The 24,817-nt window shown below is 39.8% G+C and overlaps 2 protein-coding genes across 3 annotated transcripts in view; one reads left to right on the forward strand and one right to left on the reverse strand.

Annotated features, from left to right (window-relative positions):
• Positions 1-44: 44 nt before the first annotated feature.
• On the reverse strand, positions 45-11,303 carry spg7 (SPG7 matrix AAA peptidase subunit, paraplegin). Its single transcript, XM_031744839.2, has 17 exons — positions 10,779-11,303; positions 9,344-9,446; positions 9,177-9,266; positions 8,810-9,051; positions 8,562-8,701; positions 7,899-8,001; positions 7,660-7,785; positions 7,341-7,503; positions 6,845-7,018; positions 6,644-6,768; positions 6,418-6,520; positions 5,944-6,054; positions 5,745-5,860; positions 5,094-5,250; positions 1,699-1,862; positions 1,282-1,359; positions 45-1,192 (listed from the first exon to the last, which is right to left on the reverse strand). The coding sequence occupies exons 1-17, from the start codon at positions 10,998-11,000 to the stop codon at positions 983-985; spliced, it is 2,427 nt and encodes an 808-aa protein (XP_031600699.1). The 5' UTR covers positions 11,001-11,303; the 3' UTR covers positions 45-982.
• Positions 11,304-13,314: 2,011 nt separating this feature from the next.
• Positions 13,315-24,817, forward strand: part of ankrd11 (ankyrin repeat domain 11) — a 105,582-nt gene continuing 94,079 nt past the window's right edge. For both annotated transcript variants that reach the window (XM_039609772.1, XM_039609777.1), the window contains exon 1: positions 13,315-13,914. The gene's annotated coding sequence lies outside the window, so the exon portion shown is untranslated. The remainder of the gene's footprint in view (positions 13,915-24,817) is intronic.

Below are 24,817 nucleotides of genomic sequence, written 5' to 3' on the forward strand. Positions count from 1 at the left end.
TACATACCATTAATATTAGATTTTCCACAAAGAACAACACACAATGTTTAAATAAAACTTTATTTAAATATTTGGCAGAACCATTCTTTGGAACTTTATATTCACTTCTAGCAATAAAACCAATGTGCAGTCCCTAACTAATAGTGTTTCTCAAAAAAGAAACACAATCTAATCTACTCCTACTTAATTACTGATTCATGATGAGAGAAGGACCAAAGTGTGTGGTGGACAATCTGCTGCTTCATCACCAGCATGTCACGCATTTTGAAATCTCAGCTTTAAAGGTGTTTTACAAAATGCAGAATGTGGTTTCCTCAGAACAGTTTTTCCTTACAGCCTCTGTTTCAGGTTCACACTGCAAGTTTCCAAAATGGTCTAACTGCAGCTCACTACAGAATAATGCACACCTTGATGAGTTTTTAAAACCCCAGTCACAGGCATCAGTGCCAATATATTTTGTGCACGTGACCTACAGATTATTTCAGTAAAGACAAACTCCAGTTACAAATGCCCAAGCAGCTTCCTTACTGCCATGTGAAATAACACAAATTCTCCAAAGAAATATCTGAAGCTAAACCTGAAAATGATTCATTATATTTTTTAAATTAAAATGATCACATCCACTGGAGCCATTAACACCTATGTTTGCATAAACCTGCTAAGTGCACAAAGTAAATACTGTTCAGAGACTTTTTCTAAACCGTTAGCGCTTTGTATTTTTTAGAGTAATCCTGTTTAAAAACACTTGCTTTTATTGCTACCATTGCATAATCATATGCCTCGGCAGCAAGCACACAAGAAAAATGATAGAATTCCTCAAAAAACATGAATTCTGAAAGTTGCAGATTATCACACACATTAGCTAAGTGGAGACAAGTGCAAATGTTCATTTGCACAAAAGTGTGCATGGTTTTATAAACTTCTAACTGTTAGAAATATAAAGCACTAAAGAAGGGACTAAATACACTGTACATTTCTAAGATCACGCCAGCTGAAGGTTCATGTCCTCGTCTGTCTGCTTGCGGGGCGGAGGCGGCTGAGGCTCGTCTTCTCCTGTGTCTTGTTTGTCCCTCTCGGCCTCCACCCAGCTCTGTGGGAGGATCATCTTCTTGGGCCCGTGGGGTGGTGGACCCAGCAAGGCTTCAATGTCATCGTAGTTCACGACTTCACGCTCAAGCAGCGCATTGGCCAACTGGATGGACAGACCCAGCGAGTTTTTAAAGGCAATACAGAAGAATTGGCCTCACATGATTAAAACACATAAAGAAGAAAACAACTGACCAGTGTTAGTTTGTCTCTGTTGTCCAGGAGCAGCTTCTCCGTTTGTCTGTACGCACGGGCTATCATTATCTTAGCCTCCTGCAAACACAGAAAGACGCAGGCAAATTTACCAATTCACCTTTAAAACAAATTTCAATTATTTATTATTATTCCTTTTAAGATTACATTTAAATGAATACAATTAATGTTAAAACTGAGAAATATTATGATTATGATATTGATATTGAAAAAAAATATTGTTTTTAATAGGATGCTTGTAGTAAAGCATCCAAACCTTTCAGAAAATGTCCCGTACATACTCTTAACAGCTGCAAGAGCTAAAAATTGATCCTTTAGAATAATAACCTTAGCTTATTACTTCAACATTCACAGTGTGCTAATCTGAGAACAGAGGACTAATCCGATTTTTGAACCCACATGGTCCATCTGCTGCTGCAGGCCCTGGCTGAAAGGACGGCGCCCAATGGCACCTTGCTCTTCTGTTTCTGGGAACGAGACCTGCCCGACACTGTCGCACATGCCGTACTGCTTCACCATGGAGTAGGCCACACGCGTCACCTTGCGCAAGTCATCTTGAGCTCCTGGGCACAGAAAAAAAGATGCTTAATTTAATTACATTTAATTAAAGCCTACTCCCACACCATTCAGGGTTAACCAAACTTGCCAAAAGGGAGAATTTTTATTTGGCTGCCCAGCAATTAGATATTTGACTGATAATAGAAAATGTATTTAAAGTAGTGCTGTCAAAATTAACCATTAACGCAGATTAAGCCGTCATCACGATTAACGCGATAAAAAAAACCTTTAACGCTATTAACGCATCTGGAGTGCGACTAACTCAAAATCCCTGAAATGTTTCTGTCAACGCATTTCGGGCAGTTTGTCAAGTAAGGTTACCGTCGCACATGCGCAAATAGGCAGCTGATCTGGTAGTGACGGGGAGCTGAACCAATCAACTCAATTTGGAACATTGACCCTCTCAATGGGATATTTGAACATTAAAAAAATAACAAGACGGAACAGTCGACCGACATAAAGTATTTTGCACATTGTGCAAGAAGGAATTTTCTTTTCACCGAAGCACCTCCAGCTTAAAATATCACATTGACGCGAAACATACGTTAGCCGGGGATGCTGCTAGGACTTTGGTTAATGCATCACCCACTCACGGAGCATCGGGGTCTCAGTATGTCTACCTCAGACATATCGACTGACACAATGCCAAGTGGACTGCAACAAACTGCAGACCTGTTAATATCGTTGAGAACGCGCTTTAAACAGCTTTGGTTCCTGTTTCAAGGACTTGAAGTGCCTCCCCAAGAGTGACAGAGAGAGAGAGGATAAATGTTTACAGTTTTTTGTTAACATGAATGTTCAAGATGTTCAATAATCATGTTAAGTGCATATATTTTCCATGTTTCTCGAGTCTGTTTGCTCATGTTAAATGAAATGCGATGAATATAGATTAAAAATGAATGATATTTAATCGTGATTAATCAAAACTAATCCACAGTAACCCTGTGATGAATCTGATTAAAAACTGTAATTGTTTGAGAGCACTAATATATATTATTTATTAGTGTATACTTATTAGTATATAGTAGAGATGGCACGATACCACTTTTTTATGTCCGATACCGATACCGATATCATAAATTTGGATATCTGCCGATACCGATATGAATCCGATATAGTGTGTTTTTTAATCAATAAAACTGTTTTTTAATATCTTGCTGCATTTTGTATAAGTTCATACTCAAGTTTAAATAAACAATAACACTAAAGCTATTCTGTTATACCTGTATGTAAAAAATACACTGCACCCAAAATTATTTTATAGTTCAGCAACACTGATCAATCTAATAAACTTAAACCTACTCCATCCTCCCTATTCTGGTATTTTAAAGAGTACTTAGCAGAAATATTAAGCAACCTAACTAATAGGGTTGCAAACTCCCAGCAAAAAAAAAATAGGGAACCACCCCCCACCCTCCACCTCATGATGCTTAATCGATGTAATCAACTTTAATTTGATGCAGGGTGAAAAAAAATGCACAGAATTAAATTATTTTTCAAGAATAATTAAATAGATTCAACATCTTTCTTCAACAGAATTGCAGACTGCACAGATGGTATCTTCCCAAAGGAAAAAGTACTATAGCTTACTAGGGTATATTAGACTTAACAGTTACTATATACAGTAATGGACTTCTATACATTTTACATCAGATTAAAACTTTGGGTGTAAGATTCAGATAATTATTTATTAAAAGCTAGACATTTTAAATGAGAATAAGAAAGAAAAGTATGTCTTTGTGCCCCCTTTTCCCTGTTAATGCCCTATCGGCCCCCCTGGCTAAACTTTGCTAGATCCGCCCCTGCACAGTTACCAGCCGTCAGCTACATAGAAAAGGATCCTGGTGTAGAAAGTAATATTAAATAAATTCTAACAACAGCTTATCAAGGTTAAACGTGCTGCTGTTGTTCAGCCGCTGGTTTCCTCTTTCTGGTGCAAAGTGGGCCAAAAACAAAGAAGAGAGACGGACTCGTGACAGAAAAGCCGATCAGCTGATCGTTAAGCAGTTTCACGATTGAAGTAGCTGCAGGAAGGTGAGGGAGAGAGAGAGGCAGTCGCTCCATATATCGGTTGTTAAGCTTAACATGGGAATGCTTTACAAACATTCAGAGATGAACTTACACACTTGCTTTACTTCTCTCTGGGATAACTTCCTCGGAGATGGAATGCTGGTTTGGTAGCAGGCTACAAATACACACAGCCGCTCTATCACGTGAGCACACTGCTCCGACGTGCTACGGTTATGAGCCGAGTTACGCCGTGTCGCAAGTTTTGTGAGGTGTTTTTTTTATATTTAATGTATCGGATTACATTTTTAATTTCTCACCGATATCCGATCCAGTAATTTACGTCAGTATCGGACCGATACCGATACGTAATATCGGATCGGTCCATCTCTAGTATATAGGTTTTGTTTTTTTTTTAAAAAAAGTTGTCATTCACAGGAGAGAACCTGTGCTAAAAGACTGAAGAAAACTATTCAAATTCTCTTTGAATTTAAGCATTCATTCTTTGTGTTTATTCTCCATTTACTTCATTATATTGCATAAATGTCTGTTACAAGCTTAAATATAAAGTTGAAAAAGTGTAATTACAGCCAGGCTACTGATCAAGTAATTGCGATTAATTACAGAAAATTGTGTGATTAATTAGTTAATTTTTTTAATCTATTGACAGCACTAATTTAAAGTAAACAGCATGACAAAAAAAAAAAAGAAGTATTCACTGGTCGGTTGTGATTACAGTAAACAGAAACCATAAACATGGGTGTAAATCATCGGTCATGATAATGTAACAATTTGCTCTGTGACCCTGGATCCTGGCTTTCTTCTGTGTCTTATTTTGTCATACACCACTCATTTAAGCAACTTTGTAGACTAACCACACTAAACACTGATAGCAACATCTCCCCCGATCGTAATAGTCTGCCCCAGGAGGACAATGCACCCATCTACACCACAAAAACTGCTCTGTAAGAGCATCTAGGTGTGCAGGAACAACCTTGATCCACAGATCCCTACTACAGAGCGCCAACCAATTTCACCCTGTGATAGCTGGGTTAGGATCCTCTAACATTACCTTGGAGCAGACCCCACAGGACACCTGCAAAGAAGGCCTGACTGTAAGCGCCAACAGGCCAGAGCTGGTTTAGTGTCAGAAAAAGAGAACCTTAACGATATCAAGCAGGTGCTTTTAACACTGCAGCTGATTCGTGTGAAGATTAGTTGGAGGGTACCTGTAGTAACCTTGTTAAAGGTGATTGCCTCAGCAGCTCTTCCTCCTAGAGCCATACACATCCGCTCAAACAGCTGCTCCTTGGTGAAGAGGTACTGGTCACGGGGTAAGATCTGGGCAAATCCCAGAGCTGCGTTTGTCCGTGGAGCAATGGAAACCTGAAACACATCACATGACCTGTCAGCTTACTAAGGTTTATGAAAAGGTGAAGTGTACAGAATTAAGTGTTAACTCTTTGTACTGTTGCCTTTTTAGTGTATTTAAATTTGTATAATAGCCTATTAAACTGTATGCTTTTCTAGATCAACAATAACAATGTTCATAGTTGTGTCTTGTGTGGGACATGCTGCATATCCATTTGGGTTTTTATACACAGATGTATGAAAGTCTAATACAGCAAATGATATAAGAGGCAGACAAGGAGAGACTGAAGAGAAACCTAGGATTATGTGAGATAATGAATAATCCAGGCATCTGTATAAACTGCCAAAACACTTATCAGTGGTGAAGTGGAGAAACAAGTGCTCCTCTAAAATCAAACCCTACTCTCAACACACACTGTGGAACGCTTTGGACTTATCTGATTAAAGCTAAACATGACAATTAGATCTTGAAAGGTTTACTTATATAGAATGCGTCACATTTCAAGTACCTTCATAACTGCTTCTGTGTGCTCAAGCAGCCATCCCACTAAGGCATGTCCAGACTCATGGAAGGCAATGACCCTCTGCTCCTCTTTAGACAGGATCTTACTCCTCTTTACACTTCCTGATGACACACATTTGTCAGATTTTGCCACTGACACATGAGAAATATTTATTTCCCAGAACTTAGCATTTGCATTGTTGTACCTGCTATAACTCTCTCCACTGCATACTCAAAGTTAAAGGTATCGATGGATTTGTACCCTTCTCTGGCAGCATGCAGGGCAGCTTCGTTACAAATGTTTGCAATGTCTGCACCTGCAGAGACCACATGAGATAACAAACGTTAGAATAACACTTCAACATCAGCAGTGTTGAGATGTTTCATCCTTTTTGATTTGGAACTTCTCTTTCTTCATGGAGGCAGATAGACCAGTACTTTATTATGCCCAAAGATGTTCATAGACTTCAGTGAGGACTCGGGATGATGCTCTTTAAATGATACCAATGCCAAGAAGGAGTCTACTTATTAAACCAATACTGATTATTTTATTGATTTCTGATTTGTTGTCTGAGCAAGCCTGCACAGAACATAAGCTAATAAGCTTGATGATTACGATGGACTGGACAGTTTAGTTTTGGTTCTTGATCCCCATCCCATAACCATAAATGTGCACGAACCACTGAAGCCTGGGGTGAGCTCTGCCAGACGCAGGGAGTAGAAATTCGCTGGCTGAGTCAGCTTCAAGATCTTCAGATGCTGCTCAAAGATCTCCTTCCTCTCCTGGAAAACAATCGAAATGAAACAAACCAATCCAAGTCTCCTGCACAGCAGCAAGGTTAAGTTGTTATTAAATGCTCAACAACATATGACAAGGATACCCATTTGGAGGATACCCAATGATACCTGCAGTGTTGGCAGATCTATAAAGATGTGTCTGTCCAGTCTGCCTGGTCTCATGAGAGCATTATCCAAAATATCTGCTCTGTTAGTGGAAGCAAGAACAATGACATGGTCTGTTGTTCCCATACCTGCAAAAGAAGAGGACGTTAAAGTATTCTGCCTGTAAAGCGAATGGGCTGCTCTGAAACCAGATACTTTACTCACCATCCATTTCTACTAGCAGCTGGTTGAGAGTCTGCTCCTCCTCAGTGTTGGAGAAACCCGACATGTTGGTGGAGCGCTTCTTTCCCACGGCATCGATCTCATCGATGTAGACGATGCAGGGTGCTCGAGTGCGAGCCTCCTTGAATAAACTCCTGACCCGAGCAGCACCCAGGCCTACAAACAAACACATTGTTGTACATGTTCTGGTTCTGCTGGAGGTTTCTTCCTGTTAAAAGGGAGTTTTTCCTTCCCACTGTCGCCAAGTGCTTGTTCAAAGCTGGTCATGTGATTGTTGGAATTTTTTATGTATCACTGTAGGATCTTTACTTTACATCGCATACATATATATATATAAAAAATAGGGTCAATCAGATATACAGTAAAACAGTAAAACAGTAAAACCCAATACTATATCTATATGATGATCATAAACAACATTATCAACTCACACAGTGAATATTAACATCATGTTGATGCTCGTGCTGTGTGTCCATACCTCCAATGACCTCCACAAACTCAGAGCCAGCCATAGCCAGAAAAGGCACCTGGGCTTCCGTAGCTACAGCCTTAGCAAGCAGGGTCTTCCCACATCCTGGAGGGCCAAGCAACAATGCACCCTTGGGAACCTTGGCGCCAAGCTGGAGGTATCGTTCAGGACTCTATCAAAAGGTAATGCTAGTGCTGTGAGTATTAGGCCGCAGAGGAGGAGGTTTGAGGATTCAGTTGATCAAGGCTTTCTTAATGAAATCTCAAATATTTAATGTGGTTCACTTGTGCAAAATTAGCGTATTTTAACTTTTGAGTGTGTTTCTTACCTTGAGGTAGTCAACAAATTCCTTTACTTCCAATTTAGCCTCATGCATGCCTGCCACATCTTTGAAGCTCACACCTTTACCCGACTTCCCATCCACAATGGTGAACTTGGCCATCTTCAGCTGATTCTGTTAGGCACATTGGAATGTGGAGTTAGTCCACAGAATCACATAATATAAAAAAAACAAAAAAACAAAACAAACAACACAGATGTCAGTTTAATAAAATGTGTTCCATTTACAAAAGCGCTGAAGCCGCCATCTCTGCCACCCATGCCAGCTAGTCGAAAGATATACCAGAGAATCGCCACACCGATCGCAGCCATGCCCAGAGCATAGACTGCACTGAAACAAGAATAGAGGGAGAAAAAAAAGGCTGTTTTTAACTTTAAATTACGACAAACCTGTAGTTCAAATGTTAAAATTTATGACCACATTGAATGAATGCATACGCCCATAATCTGAGAAACAATAATGAAGTTCAATTGGATTTGAAAAGAAGCGCTACTTGGATTCAAACAACTTCTACTGGAGGTGCTGTTTGGCAGGGATACACGTAGCATAAAATATGAAAAAACAAAAACAAAACAAAACTCCAAGGCATTTTCTTTTCAAAATAAAATTAAAATGCTTTTATTTTCACAAGAAGGTAAAAACTCCCAACATGTTCCTGGCACACAGGCATACATGAGGAGAAAAAAATAAATACTGCTGAACTTATGTTTTTATGGAAAAAAAAAAAAAAAAAAAAGCAAAATAAGCCATAATGTTGTTTTTGTTGTCTTATCTGCTCTGTATGATTTTAGCAGTGCTTTGAATTATTTCTTAATCTTCACAAAATTTTAGGAAGGCACCTCATAAAAGATTTCTTATAATGTCCGCTCTGATAAGAGTTGTTTTCTTACTTCCCAAAAAATCCAGTGCGCTTGTAGGACACTGGTATTCTGTCCTTGCTGTCAATATTCAGCTCCTCCTCGGCAGCTCTCAGCTTCTCCTCGAACTTGTCAATGTTGGCAACCTGCATTCTGTACATAAGCGCCAGCCTCTGCAAAGCATGAGACGTGGCAGGAAATTAGAATTAAGCATGAGGGTCTCCTGCGCTACTTTAAGTGTGTTAACTGTGTGTGTGTGCAGAAAATCATGTACAACATACAGGCCTTCCGAAGATGACTGCTCCGGGATGAAGGTATATTTCCACAATGTCACTCTCGGGAACGACCTGCACACGTGACACCTCCCCCTTGGCAAGCATCTCGTTCACAAAGTCGTTCCAAGAGATGTTACCGCCACTGGTGTTAATGGAGTTCAGCAGGCTCATGATGAGCGCTATGATGAAGAGGGTTCGCAGGCGTTCCCGGTACATCTGATCCTCCTGTTCACGACGTTTCTTCTCCTCTGAAAGGTGAGGCCGAAAATAAAAAATAAAATAAAATAAAGTAAATGATGTGACAAAGAAACCAGGTGTGGTGCAGGTATTTATCAGTCGTGCATCAAGTAGCAAAAAATTATGCATCGCTTACCTTCATCTTCCTCTGGCGTCTTCCCCTTTGGCCCATTCTTTTTATCTTTGTTTTGATTAGACTGAGATGTACTGAAGAGATTTGTTGCCCCTGAAATCAAATAGTTTAATTTAAAGCAGCTATAAGTGAATTTTTAAACAACTTATAAAGGTAAACTAAGTATTTACCGAGTAGATTTGCCAAACCAACAGGGTTCCTGAGCAGGTTGTTCCTAATTAGCTCTTTTCTAAGTCCCGCCAAACCAAGCCCCAAAGGTCTGTGGAGAAGACTCTGTTATGGGAATATTGGAGAAAAAAAAGTGGAAAGAAATCAGAATCAAAATCAGAACTAGAAAACCTAGTTAAATCAAAAGTGTGTAAATGTATTATCAACAAATGTGTTTACAACTTAAGGAAAAACAACAGACAATGTCACAATCTCAAATTGAAGATTTTCCAGAGTAGAATAAAAATAAGCGATTAAGGCATCTGTGACGGTTCTCAGTCATCCAGGTCATCGTAGTCTAAGGAGAAAAGCCTCTGGACTTTTTTAAGTTTCCTTGAAGTGATTAAGGCGATCGTACTTGACACTTTCAAAGTTAACAATTTAAATCATTATAATAAAACTATGTGCAAACATATGTGAAGTAAATCTCAGTAACAACAGTGCACAGAGATTAATATTTTCTTACATGAAGTTAGAGTGACATGTGAGAAGGAAATTTGACTAGAGCCATGGATACTTCTGATAGTTTATTAATTAACCTCAGTCGATGCCAAAAAAAGCTATTAGCACTGTTTTGGGAGGTAAAATAACTCATAGATCAAGTGTTGAAAAATCAATCAATTTGAGCCTTCTGCTAAAAAGATATTCCCTGGCCATTTCTTTAGGTACACCTTACTCTCAGACCTGCCGTAATCCTTTGTTACATAGATTCACACAAATTTCTCTGAGATTTTGGTCCAGATCGACATGATAGCAACACAGCTGAGTCATGGACATGGTCAGCAAGAACCCTCGGTTAGGTTGTGACATTTAAACAATGCTAAATGGTACTAAAGGTTCAAAAATGTGCCAAGAAAATATCTCTCATACCACCACCCCACCAACAGCAGCCTGAATCACTGATACAAGGCAGGATGGATCCATGCTCGCGTTTTGTTTATGCCAAATTCTGGCCATGCCATCTGAATGTAACAGAAGAAATCAACTCAACAGACCACGCAATGTTTTTCCAATCTTCTATTGTCCAATTTTGATGAACCTGTGTGAAATTTAGTCTCAGTTTTCTGTTCTTATCTGACAGGAGTGGTCTTCTGCTGCTATAGCCCACCTGCTTCAAAGTTCAACTGCACAGAGATGCTCTTCGGCTCAAAGCAATCTGGGAATTCTCCTCTGACCTCTAGCATCAACAAGGAATTTTAATCCAGAGAACCATAGGTCACCGGATATTTTCTATTTTTTGGATCATTCTCAGTAAACAAGAAGAAACCCCCCCAGCAGAACAGCAGTTTCTGAAATACTCCTGTCTGGCATCAACAACCGTCAGTCATTTAAATCACCTTTCCTCCGAATGAAGTGGCCACCCATGGCCACTCATCCTATTAGTTACTTCACCCTTACCTGTATGAGTTTCTGTTGCTGCTGATCTGTAACAGTCCGCTCTGACTTTGTAAGAAGCGTCTTCCTCACGTGATCACACCTAGACAGGACATTTTGAACACCGCGGCTGGATAATGGCTTGCTCTCCAATACATGACAGTTTCGCCTCAGCAGCGTCCACAATAAACCTCTGCTGTATTTGCGACAAACGCCAGCACTTTGCTGCAACAACAAAGCTGACATAGTGGCTGTCGTTAGTCGAAAGCGAACATTTAACGAAGCTAATGCACCGACATAGTTGTCTCCGTCTCCTCGGAGGTTTTATAAGCTCGGTTTAGAGCTAGCTCGTTGTTATTCAACCAGCAGCCGGGCAAAGACGTCAGCCCTGCGGGGACCTACTTCCGCGCGGGAAACTCACAAAGACTGTTTAATTAAAAAAAAATCGGATTTCATCATTATTTACTAATCCTCGTTAGAGAGACATTGTGTGTTCAGTATGTGCAGAATACTAAATAATACAGTTAACCACATCCCGGAAGTCGAACTTTGAACTTTAACCTTTCTTTGTTGATCTTTAAGGACCTGCAAGCTGCGCATATGTTTGCGCAGGATTTACGCAAAACAGCTTTAAAGCCGCACATTTACAACACATCAGAAATACAGAGAGTACAGTTACCGTTACCCCCTCTTTAATTTTGCGAAATTAACCGCAATTTTCAAAGAATTAAAAAAATTAAAAATGTGTGTGTGTGTGTGTGTGTGCGGAAAATATTAGTTTATTTTGTGCTAGAGTCTGACGCAGGCGCACACGGACACCTTGTGTTAACTTATTCATCGCTTTTGTTGTCTTTTATATCCTTTACACTTTGAAGCTTTTCGTTTGTTTTGATTTAATATTATTTTTTATTTAAATGTTACTTCTTCTTTTTTCTTTATCCGTGTTTCTTTCCTCGTTTTTTCTTTTTAATTTTTTTAATCTGAGAATTTTGCGGATTTCACTGTGTTTATTCTACTTATTTATTTAAGAATTAAATAAATTAATTAAATTAATTAATTAAATAAATAAGTAGTTTTCATTCTTAAATAAGTTATTTAAGAATGGAGTATAGAAAGTAAATATATAAAATAAATAGCGAGTCATATATATGTTTTTTAACACAAATTGGTTAGTTGTCAAGATCTAGTAAACGGTTTAAATTGGCAAATTTACTGCTTCCCGTGAAGCCTGCAGTAAAGAGTTGTGGGTGTTTGTTTACTTGATTTTTCAGTCAAAAATGTATCACTGGTCCACCAGAGAGCGCTGTTGGTTAAGATGATTGAGCTGTTTTGGTACGGTGCGATTTAGCAAAATGAATGCATATGAAAACAGACAATGTTGGTTACGTGGGGTTAGATTGAGAGCAGGGTGCTTTTTGTGTTTCGGTCCAGTCTAATAATAATAATAATAATAATAATAATAATAATAATAATAATAATAATAATAACAATACCCAGTATTATTAATGTGAATGAGCTCCAGTCAAGTATGAAGAAAGAAGAAAGGCTTTTGTGGATAATCAAAACAATGTCGTAGAAACGCAGACTGTATGGAAAGCGATGCGTACAGGTCTGATTGAATGGCATTAAAGTGACCCAATGAGAGTTTGGAGTTTTCCTTTCGGCCAATTGGAGCATTCGTATCATCCGTTCACGCATCAGTTTAACCACGGGTCTGTCAGGTTTGTTCACCAGCACGCTCCGGTTTCTTCACAGACTCATCAGCCGAAAGCTGCACTTAGATCACGTAATTACACATATAAAAGGCCGTGAAGCATGCATATCTTAAGAATTATAATAAAAAGTTTTCCAGAGCGTTTTTCACGAGGATAGTAATTTACAATTTCAAAGTATCAACCCCATACCGCCGATAATGTTGTTTAAATTATTTTACATTCAGCGAGTATGATGTATGTATAACTACTATGACTTATGATGATACAAAATGTTTTCTTGCGGGTTACCAGGCCCAATGGTATCAGGAAAGTCAGTATAGCTAGGCTAAAAAGATTTAGTGGGAATAACTTCGAGCTATTATTCTAATTATTGAAGCTACTGCTCTTGTAGTAAATGGGTGGTAAATGGACTTATATGGACTGGTTATAGAATAGTAGTGTGTATAGAGGCACACACCGAGGTCCTGTAGGTAATTATGTGAAGTTGCAGGTGTTTAATTATCACAGGGGGGAAATCCTCTCAATAACTGTCGCAAAATAGCTCAAATCAGGGTCAGGCAACATGAACTCGCGAATGTCTATAATGTATAGTAGACGTATGTGCGCCTGCGCGATAAAGTCTGTCTGAACTATTTTGTCATAAACAAGTGCTTCCACTTACTGACGCGAGCCAACTGGTGTAAACGTGTCTAGGAGCATGTACCACGCGAGTTGGCAATGCGTTTTTATAAAGACAGAAAACGAGTGCACCCAACGCCCGTACTCCATTTCCTTTTCTTGGTCCTCCAACTATATAATGGAGCGTTGTCTCAGGTGTTTGAAACTGTGACACATGGGCCGCCACGTTGGGGCACGTCTCAAGCTTGGACAGAAGGGTGGATAGGGTGGTTGTGCTGATCCAAAATGGCGTCATTTTCAAAGTGCACTGCAAAGGTATCCGCCTACAGCAACGGAGCCAATCAGAGCTCGCGTTTCATCCGTGACTCGTTTCCGTGCCGAGCGTCCCCACACACTGAATGCTAAGGCCGCTCGAAAACCGCTCGAATGGTTTGGCGGAGAGGATTAAAGCGAAACAAAAATAACATCTTTTGATGGCTTACATTTACCCAAGCTAGCCTCGAGCTACATAGGTGGACCGTTAAAGGTTCGTAGTTTTTGGAGAAGATGAAATAGCAACGCTGTAAACTAATTCTCGTGGATATTTTAGTGTTTTTTTTTTCTGTGGACGTCTGTTTGTTGGTCTACACGATTTTAACAAGCTAGCGCTAGCCTCGAGTCGAATGAGTTGCGATGGTCGTCGCAAGTTTATGCGGATGTCGCCGGAGCAGTGTATAGTGAACCGACGGCGACAAATGGGACCATCCAGCATCGGCGGAAAACACCACGGCGTAGACTAAACGTTAAAGATTCAGTAACTGGTTGAAATTGTGGGATTTCAGGCAGAGGTAGGTGTCCTTTTACTCTCCCTGCAAAGCTAACATGGCAACAACAACAAACTGACTCCTGCTGTCCCTGAGATTAACCCGTTTTTATGGTGTGAATGTGCAATGTTTTCGTGCGTTTACTGATTTTAAGCAGCGTTATGACGTTGTATCGCCATTGTACTACATGTACTTTATGTTTTTTTCCTCTTAAAATATTAAGAATTACTTCTCAAGTGCAGCTTTCTTGAGGGTTTATCCTCTTCATTTCCCACCCCTAAATGATCCGAGTTTGAAAGAAGGAATCCCTTCTGTTTGTTACACATTGAGAAATCGTCTGCACTCTGAAGCAAAATTTTGTGGTGAATCATTTTTTGAACTTGATGTGATTGTCAATGTGTTGACTCTTTAAAATTAAGTCTAAATATCTTAGTCAGCAGCCAATACTGCAAACATTAGTACCTCATGCCCACGTGTGGCATTACTAACAGAGTAGCGCTGTGCGTGTGTTTTTGAAAGGTTTTTGCAAGCAAAGGTGGTTTGATGTAAACTGTCCGCGGTCTTTAAGCTAATAATTGGCTTATTTGTATATTTATGCTTAAGTCTGGGGGGCACCTTTATATCCCAGTCAATAATTAACATGACATTACTCAAGAGAGTGCACCAGTAACATCCAAATGTTGACCTATTTTCAAAAGGCACAGTAACATTGCTCATTTAGCTGTTGACCTAACGCAATACTGGTCTTCCAGCTTTCCCAGTTAGGTTTGCACAGCGTCTTAATTCTCTAGCTCTTATGCATTTGGATATGCTTTGGATTTGCTACAACCCTGTGTGTAAACAAAGCAATGAAATACATAGTCAAAGCTGAAACCAGTGAAGAGGATTTGTTTATGCATTGTGGGCCTGTTTAAAGCTTGCCGGCTTTTATCACTACGTGCTTGCATACAGTTTGGAGCATAACTGTATGAATGGATAACTATCTAAATTGGCAGTGTCGGTTCAGTGGAACACTCCCCCTCCCACCTCCTTTAAAAATATGAAGGAAAGACACAACATGGTGGGATTTGAGGAAATTGAATATGGAGGAGAAGCTTGCCCCTTTGGTGCAGTACCAGTGCTGAGGAAAACACTGCAGTGCCGTTGGTGGTGTTTTATACCAAGATACTGAGAGTGTTGAAGCTTGTTGGGGCGTTCATGTTGACTACACTGCAGAGGCAGTGATGCATATCTCTGTCTCCCTTGAGCTTGCGTAGGTTTTGTTTGTCTGTGCTATAGTTAAAGCCTCAGTTCATTCGCTATTATAGCACAGACTGTTCAGGTCCAGATGAAGATGGTGACCTGCAGGATTTATGTGTGAAATTTGTGCCTAAGCAGAAATGTAAACAAATGTGGTCTCCAGTAGAGCTGGGCGATGAAGATAATTGGAATCTCTTTCTCTCAATAGAAATACGAGATGTGGTCAATACCAAGTCAATATAACTCTATCTGTCATGTTTTAATGGACAACATGAAAAGCCAGGGAGAATGCTGAACCAGTCATGTGGCTGAAATAGAGTTACGTCCACATCAGGTTAGGTTGACACACAGAGCATAGGATGTGCAGCGAGCAGCAACTCATGTGCTATTGTTTGGACTACAGCAACTATACACACTAGCACATTAGGAGCGTTTGGCGAGATAAAATACAAAATTATTACAGAAAACTGTTAATGAAAACCCAGGTAACAGTGTTACTGAAGTGGCACCCCAATAAACATAGCCCAAGGGTCAAAAGATGAGGATACGATGGAAAAGAAGAGTCAGAACAAACTTCCAGCTGTGTTTCCACAAAGGCAGCTAACACAAGGGATTGCTTTTACCCTCTGAAGCATTGCCATCCTTCAGAGTACTCACAATACAAAATTATACACTGCAGACTATTTCTTCCATGCTATGCCGCACGACAAAAAAACACACAAAAATGAATTGACACTGTCATATCATGATTGCTTACTTTATTGTAAAAGACGCAATGACAGAAAGTGCAGTTGGAAATGTTGGATTTAAGTAGCTGATTCAATTAACTAACCCTAGTTAACATTTCTCTTGAACGGCACTTTACCAGCTCTACACGGAGTGCAGAGCTGGTAAAGTGAATGAGTCATACTTTGCTAACATGTTGGATTTTTGGTCACGTTGCACATCTGATCCATATATGAGCCTCACTGCCCATTTCATTGAGACACTACTGCACTTCTTGTGCCTTTAAGAAATGTATGTGTATATATTTTTGCCTTGGAGCATAGGCAGACCATCATTCAGTGACTCAGTGAGTCAGTTTTGTGTATGTTCTCATTTGTTTCCTTGTGAACTTTGGTTTGTACATTTAATTTGTATTTAAATTTTTGTTCAAAGATGTTAGTGATAACTGCCAACCTGGTTGAATCCAGCTGAATTGCATGTCCCTTCCGGTTCCCCTTACTGATACCTCTGTTTCTAAAATTGCTACCAAGGAAACAAGACATATACTCTCACTGTAACAGGAAGTGGAGTTTTGCTGGGCTTTGATAGGTTATGAGCTCTTAAAGCCTGGATTCAGGCAGGCTGACTTCTGTGATTTTGCTCTTCTGCTGCCCAACAGTAGTTCTCATGTCTGAGAATGATCTCAAGGGTCCCCCAAAATGTAGAAAATAATTTTGCCTGTGTGTCCATCCCCACTAATCCATTTTCATTTTAAGCCCTAGGTTGTTGCTTGTTTTCAGCTAGCATTCTCATTACTGTGGTGTTTTGGGACCAATAAAATGGAGCTTTCTGTTGACCCAGTTTTAAAACTCTGGGCTTGTATTTTGGTCTGGACAGGCAGATACTTGAACTTGTGAAAAGGCCACCACAGATGAGCACCTTCCCTTCTTGACAGCGATTTATCAAAGTCGTCCTAGAAGCAAGTCTCGCCACTCAACAGCCATCTTGTTAACAAATCTGGGCAGTTATTTTGATGCCCCTTTTTATAATTGTAGAACAGGTCTGAGCTCTAATTTTCAGTAATCACTGGAACAAAATCAGAATGTACAGAATCACTGCTCATACAGATCACTCTAAAATAAGAATTGAAGAGCTGTTCCTTTTCCCCCCTTCGAGTAAGATATGCGTGTACTTGGTGCATGCAGTTTCTCAGTCAGCATCTCTGGCTAATCCCATTAGAACACTTGAACCACATGCCTTGATTCTTTCTAGTTACAGATTTAATTGATCAAGTGATAAGGGCACTCTGTTATATCTTTACGATGAGTAGATGTGGCCTCCACCACATAGCTGACATTTGTAAATCTCTGCTGTGTGTATCTGCCAGTTTATCAACTGAATTGGCTCGTGTGGTTTCCAGCTTGGATGTTGATTGGCTCGTTTCCTGTTACAGAATTCTCCTATAGAGTCATGAATGTTTGCGTGCCATGTCTCTGATCCTGTCATTTACAAATTTAAGTTAAACTTAAGCTATCTCATACATACACATTTAATAGTTTTATCTTCTCTGTGTGGTGACTTTTCCCATTGTTAATAATAATACTGTCACTACCATTATTTCCATTAGGCATGCACCGGTTCAACTTCTTTCATTTCCAGTATGACACTAATACATTGGTTTAGAGCATCTGCTGATTTGAAGAGTTAAATAATAAGCCGTGGTCTTCATTGTGGGGAACAGACTGGTAATTGATCTTTTATGTTTCATAGGGCATCAGTATAAAATGTACCAGATAAATACATCCAAGAATACATTTATTCATTTGGTGTTTATTTGTAAAATAATAAATAACACGGTGAAAAAACCCCAAAAAAACCAAGCAAAAACAAAACTTAAATGATCTAACATTTAAGACCAGTGTGTATTTAGGATATTGTGCTTTTTATAGTTGTGTTAGTGAGTTGCTGTGAATGCACCTCGCACAATAATGTAACACAAACTTGCACAACACGCTCACTATGCATGTTGGCGAGAGAAGAGTGAAGTGAATTAACTCCATGTTATTTTATCATAATTGTAATAAAATCTTTTTAACAAGCATCACACCAAGAACATAATGATCATATAAAAATCATAAAAATCAACATCATCTTGACTTTTTAGTCATTGCAGCGCACTTGAATAGCCTCTGGTTATATCAAACAATGATGCAAACATAAAGAGTTGCTGCTGGCATACCATCTTGAAAGTGACAAAGCTTTTAGCTTCCCCTGTGCTAGCAGCTTATCCACCACTGCTGACAAGAATGTTGCATGAACATGCATATCTATCTCAGCTTTTTTGGTCTGGTTTGGACCAATACCTGCTCCAAATTACTACGTCCCTAGTTGCTTCAGAAGCTCATGTTGTGTTCTGACACCACGACTGCCTTAAATTCGCGTGTTACCTGATTTATAAAGACACTCATGCACAGTGTTTGCGATTAATCATGTGTTGTGTGTTCACGGGCAGTTTGTGTAGACAGAGATTATCTGAAACTGTGCTTAAACACTTGTCTGGACAGAGATTAGTGTCGATGCAGCCTTACTCAACCTCTGAGGTGTACGGATATCGGCCAGCTGTTAAGCGTTGTTGTAAACCTTACTCAGTGCTCTGTTTTTCCTCTCCAGTCTTCTGTCTCATTCAAAGATGGACTACCGTTTTGTTTTGTTTTTTTTTTGTTTTTGTTATTGATGAAAAGCTGGTATGAAGGTGAACAAGTCGGTGTATTATGGCACAAACACAACAGAATGGCAAGGAAGAGAACAAGGCCTGCTTGATTGCTCTGTTTGGCTGGCTTGACAGTAGCTGTTGCACAGGACAGACAACCAGGCTATTATTGTTAGCAAATCAAGTGATAACCTGTCAGAATTACTGAATAATGAATTATGCTTGGTTATCAAGACAACTCAAGCTAAGTAAAGGTAAAATCCATATTTGTGTCTAAACAAGAGTCTTCGTGAAGGGAGAGCGCAGCAGCAGTTGCTCAGTAGCGCTTATGCTTAAAAATATGACTGAGTACCAATAACTATCCAGCAACATGCTTTACTATATTCCTTTAAATGTCTGCGGTGGTTTGCAGGTTGTTATTGTGCCTGTTTACTAATTGACCCTGCAAATCTATGTAACTGCTCAATTTCAGTTTTGTCTTTTTAGAGAAGCTGTACTGAACATGTACGTATTGAAATTCATTGTGTGTGTATATACCGTGCTTTTTTTATGTGGGTTTTTTGTTTTGTTTTGTTTTGGGGGTTTTTTTGTAGGGGTTTTTTGTGTGTGTGTTGTTTTTTATTTTTATTTTTTGAACATTTGACAAAATTTGTGCTATAGTTTTGGTTAGAGTGATTATAGTACACTTTAAATTTATAGCATTATGTTTTGTACAGCAGTATGAGTTTGCGGCGCTGATTCTATTTTTTGTAGAAGAAGGTGTATGACTTTTATTTCAGTAGAATATATGGCTAAATTTCAAATTTGTTTATGTAAGGGGTTGTCTTAAAAAATATTGCGATATTTACAACGTTGCCAACATTTATCTGTGCAGTCCCTGTTATACATTGAGGGGAAAAAAGAGTGATCGTGTGTTTTCTGCTCTCATGTGTTATATAATAATGCAATCCAAAGGTGCCTGGCGCAGTGTTGCAGTACTCTTTGCAAATCCATCTTTAGCTGAAATGGAAGGATAAAACAGTTGTTGGTCGTAAGAGAGAAAAGAAGCCTTTAGCTGCAACTCGAGCACTCACTCGGCCTGCCTTCTGTCAGTGCAGCGTCTCCCCTCCCCCTCTTGTACTGAGAGTGTGGTCCTTTTAGGTAAACAAGCATGGCTACTCCTATTTCTTGCATCTGCCTGTCTGGCTCTACCTTTTTCCCCCCTTTTTTTTCATGTTTAGTTTTTTTCTCTTCCTCCCTGTTTGAGTTGTGTAAATCTTTTATAGCCGCTCTGTTTTACCAGTACAATCTCAGTGGATACTCAAATGGCATCTGAAGCCCTTTGAAATTCAGTCTAGTCCTTTGCTCCCTCCTCTGTCCTCGAAGCGAAATGGAACAAAATGGCGGGCCCCAATGCTGCTGTTTCCCTCAGGGACTGTAGAGCCTCGTTTCAGGGTTTAGAAGGTCCTGATGGTTGATGGTGTCTTTAACTCGTGTTAGATTCTGCTTACTTGCTAGCCTTCCGCTGCAGCACTTTTGATAATATTTTCTCTTCCCTGAGTCTCTGCACATCAAAGGGAAAAGGTTTTCTACTCTGGCATGCTGCTACTTCTCCAGAAATGTGCTTTTTTTTTTCTTGCTTTTTTTTCTTCCACAGACTTGGCTTTTGATCTCTCTGATAGAAGCTTGAAAAAGGAATATTTTGCACTCTTATTTTCAAGGGAAACTTATTGATATGCTCAATTATAATTTTTAGACATGCAGAAAATTTCTAAACTTTTATCACACAGTAGTATACTCCAGGGTTCGGTTTATTTTGAGGTCATAAATGCAGTATGGCGTGGGCTGACCTATGCCCTGGATAGTTTGCCTTCTGGCTAAGATATCTGTAGGTGCGGAGGCCAATGTTTAGTCACACTTTTAGTTTCATTCTGAAAGAGGCTCAGGCACAGACGAAGTAAACCTAATGTTTGTACGAGCATGTCTTCATAGTTTCATTTTTATGTTTTTCTAGATATGCTACTGTTCATATTCTACATATGACTCCATGTGTGTCTTAAGGAATGATTAATAGTTGAAAGTCTTGGCTATAAAAAGCTTAATCTCATTTGTCTGTTCAAACTGAAAGTGTCTGAATTGGTAACACTATTAGGCAAATGGCTGCATTCTTCAATCTGGGCAGGCATGAATTAGGGGTGTTGCAAATCTGGAGACAACAGTTGGTGTTTGAGTGTACTGCTGAGCAGTAGACTGCATGGAATGATGTATTATCCATATGTGGGGTTGGAAATGTCCTGAGGTTAGTCGGCCAGGTCTCTCAGCTAATGGCGCAGACAGTCTGTGTGATGCGTCCCTCTGGGCACCGCTGTCCTGGTCTGTTCAGATTTTCTCTGACACACGGGGAAAAGACATGACAGGGTGCTTATCTGATCTCTCACCTTCCATGTTTCTCCCTTCTAATTTACAGATTATTTTAAATGGCTTTTCCATGTCCTTCTAGAGCTTAAATGATGCATTTGTGGTTTTAAACCCTCTGAAAAGCTGTGTTTTCTCAGTCAGAGGCTTTTGTGAATGCCATTAGCTCTTTAAATGGCTTTTGTGTAAATCAGTGTTTTAAAGATGGTTTGTCAGAGCCGTTGTTGCTCCCTGTAATGTGGTTCTTCTGTACAGATGTACACTTGGAAGTTGGTGGCGTCTGCATAGACAAGCCAGTGTGGTCATAGCAAATTGGCAGGCATGCAGCCGTCTGCACGAAGCCTCATGCGGACCTTCTTATGACAAGAGTTATGTTACCCAGACCAAAGTGGAACCTTTCATACTTAGAAACGTATAATACACCACTGTACTGCTGAGCTTGCAATATACCAGTGTAAGCACAGTGGAACAGAGAAGAGGAGAGAAACTATTTGGATTTGCTGTGCAAATTCCCATCAGTGTTCAAAGTTGTGTTGACAGCCTCCTCTTTCTACATGACATATTAATAGAAGAATCATGCCACACTGATTGTAAGCACTCTATATGAAAGACATTTTGGGTCTGTTCCTTTCTGTTTGCTGCAGTGATCTTGTTTTTTGTCTGTTACTGACCTTTATCATCTTCTGATAAAGTAAAATATGTTTTGGTTTTATTGTCGAGTTGAGAAATGGTTTCATTCTGACAACAATTATGCTCAGAGGCCCACAGCTATATCAGCTTTCTGCTGTTCTGTAGTGCCTTCTTTATTTTGGGACTAAGCTATAAGCTTAGACGTGGGTAAGGGGTTAGGACAAAGTGCTGAGTGGGGGAGGGTAGTGTGGGGTGGCCTGGCTGAATCTCAATCACAGAGACCCTTTCGCGGGAGCAGTGCTGGCCTTTTGATGGGCCAGCTGCAGCCATTCATGCAGCCATTTACATTGAAATGCAACAACAGGAAGGGGGGAGGGGATGGCTGTAGGGAGATGGGCCTCTGTGCCTGTGCCGGTGGGATGTGAATGAAAAGTAAAGGCAAACCTAAATACCAGAGAGACAAGATCTGCCCGTATACATGCATCCATTATCTCCCACCCCTACCCCCAATGCTGCGGGGTAGTATACGTAACACAAAGGGTCTGAGCACCCTTTTTGACTAGTACAAGCATTTTCACAACTGTTGTTTTCTGTCTTTACAATCAGGCTAGTGGCTATAAAGAGCTTGTGATTCACACCACTGTCCATGTTAACAGTACTCTTCTCTTACACCTATTGTTGATGTTGTTCTACTTTACCAAAAAAAAAAAAAAAAACCCATAAAGAAGGCAATTGCCTTCAGTTGTGTGACATACTTTGTCAAAGCTTATTTATGGATCCTGCATGGGCCGTGAAGTTTCAAGTTCTTGTTTTTGGCTTGCTCTAATGGAGGTCATTGGTCTTTTGGTAGAAGAGGCCTGGTCCATAATTCATTAGGGGCTTCAGACATAAACTGTATTTCAGACAAATGAGGCCACTGTGTCATTTTTCTGAGTTCCTCTAGCTTTCCAGGATAACTTGGATGTCCTCGTAGTTGTGCATATGACACTGTTGAAGAGGGATATTGGGGGATGTGTTAAAGCCATGCTTAGACCGGCCGTAGCATTGCATCAAAAACTGCAGCCTTTTCGGTCTGAAGCATAAAAAAACCCACAGATGAAAGCCTGAACTCTTACTCACAGCGCACTGTAACATCCTCTAATAAATATGCATCATTGGCCTTTCATATATGTTCAACTGCACATTTATTGGCGCGAGACCTACTCATGATTATTTAAATGAATAAATTGTATGCATTTGTACAATGATTCTGTTACTTACAAAAGAGTTACTTACCCATATTTAAGGTACTCTGCTAATTTTATACCCGAGACCAAATTTAGAACATTTTATGGACATTTCCTGTTCGGTAAAACTTTTATTGTGACTTTGTTGAGCTGGTACTTGAAGGCCGTTAGTGAAGCTCTTATCAGTTAAAAGCTAGGACACGTGAGAAGAGGTCACGTGTACGGGACAGTACATAAACTACATATGTCTGGAGCTTATCATGAAAGTTTGGGGAGGTAGAACGATAACACAACTTTGTCACTTTCTGTTTTGTGCAGTCTCACATAACCACATTTCTATTGTCCACGTGTTTGCAGCTGAAGGTGCGCCCACAGGGTTTGTAAACCATACATGACACACAGGCTGGGGAGAAGGAAAAAGGACAAAGCTGCTTCTGTAGACAAAGTCACTTTTCAGGATGACTTAATTGTAAAGTATACCAGAAATGCAAGTTATGATCGTCAGTATTGACATTCACAAGGAGGACAAAGAGGCAGGTCCTCCGTAGAGTGAAATTTTTTGTTGAGGTTTGTTGGTTTGTCTCTGTTAGTTGCTGGGTAAATGGAAAAGCTAGCAGACCCATTGATACGTAACCCAGTGTGGAGGTTAAACATGAGAAATAAAAGAACCCATTAAACCGTGGTAAGGATTACTTTCATTATAATTAGGACATAATGTGCTGGGCAGGCATAGTCATTTTTTAAATGTTTGACAAAGGCCTTTTGTCCTTGATTAATTATTTGGTCTGTAGGACAGATTTAGGGTGACTGTAGGTGGTTCAAAACTGCTTCCATTTGAAAATGATTGAGGCTGCTGTGCACCGCTCTTCAAGTGCTGCAGAATATTCTTTAATCCTTCCTGAGATCTGTACGTTGAGACCACCCAGTCTCACAGGAACATTTCTCTCAACCTCATGGCTTCATTCTTAGCCTGACATATGCAATAAACTCTGGGACCATATCTAGACAACCTTTCCAGAGTATTTTAGTCAAACACAGTCCACTCAAGTTGTAGAAGTATCTCAAGTCCTATTGGCAAAAGTAGGATGCACCGTAATGGTCACAACAAAGAGCAAATTTTATTCCAGGTGATATAGTTGCTTATGTACTCAGTTTCATTTAACATAAACTCAGATTCCCCCAGATCCCATTTCTCTGTTATCAGCCAATCCTGACATTAATGCCCTGCAGTTTGGCAAAAAACTGAAGCTGTTGCTCATTCTCCAGTAGTGAATTAGTAGCAAGGGGTTTTCCTGCCTTAAAATGGCCCTTTGGGGGGAGGGGTGACTGGTTACTGTAGTTAACATGATTGCCTATTAGGCTGCAGACACAGAGCACAAAAATATTATGGAACATGTATTTGTAACCTCATTGACATAAAGCTGTGCACTTTTAGGGGGTTAAATTTTTAACATATTCTAAGCAAAAGTCAATTATACTGAAGTACATAACAAATCTGATTCTTTTTTTTTTCTTTTTTTTTTTTTTAACATTTTAAGTGTAGAGGGAATTATCTTTTGGGGCTAACAAAAAATTTCCCTCAAACCAGTAGCTAATGTGTTTAACCCAGCTGTCATCAAGCAATGGAAAATCACATCATCTCAGTCAGCCTGCAACAGGGACTTTCCCTGCTGAATATGTGGCAGCTCAGAGCAGTTTCTTAAAGCTACAGGCTAACATGTGTTTGGCTCTCAGACTGGGCTTGTACGTCCGCATTGTATTCCTGTGTCACACACTGTGACGATACTTCACAGATGTTTGTTTTTTGCCCAAAAAGGAAGCAGTCTAAATGAGAAGTGGAAAACAGGAGAACAGGAAATGTATAAGGCATTTGAAGTTGGCCTGGAGGAGCCATTAATCTTTCCAGCATTCGCTGTGTTTGTCTTCCAAAGCCTGAAACAGTCGCAGATCTGTGATTGGATGACTGCAGTTAACCAGAGACTGATCCTTTTTTTTTTTTTTTTTTTTCGATGCTAAAACCTTC

This window comes from Oreochromis aureus, linkage group 1 (genome assembly GCF_013358895.1).
Source record: "Oreochromis aureus strain Israel breed Guangdong linkage group 1, ZZ_aureus, whole genome shotgun sequence".
Lineage (NCBI taxonomy): Eukaryota > Metazoa > Chordata > Actinopteri > Cichliformes > Cichlidae > Oreochromis > Oreochromis aureus.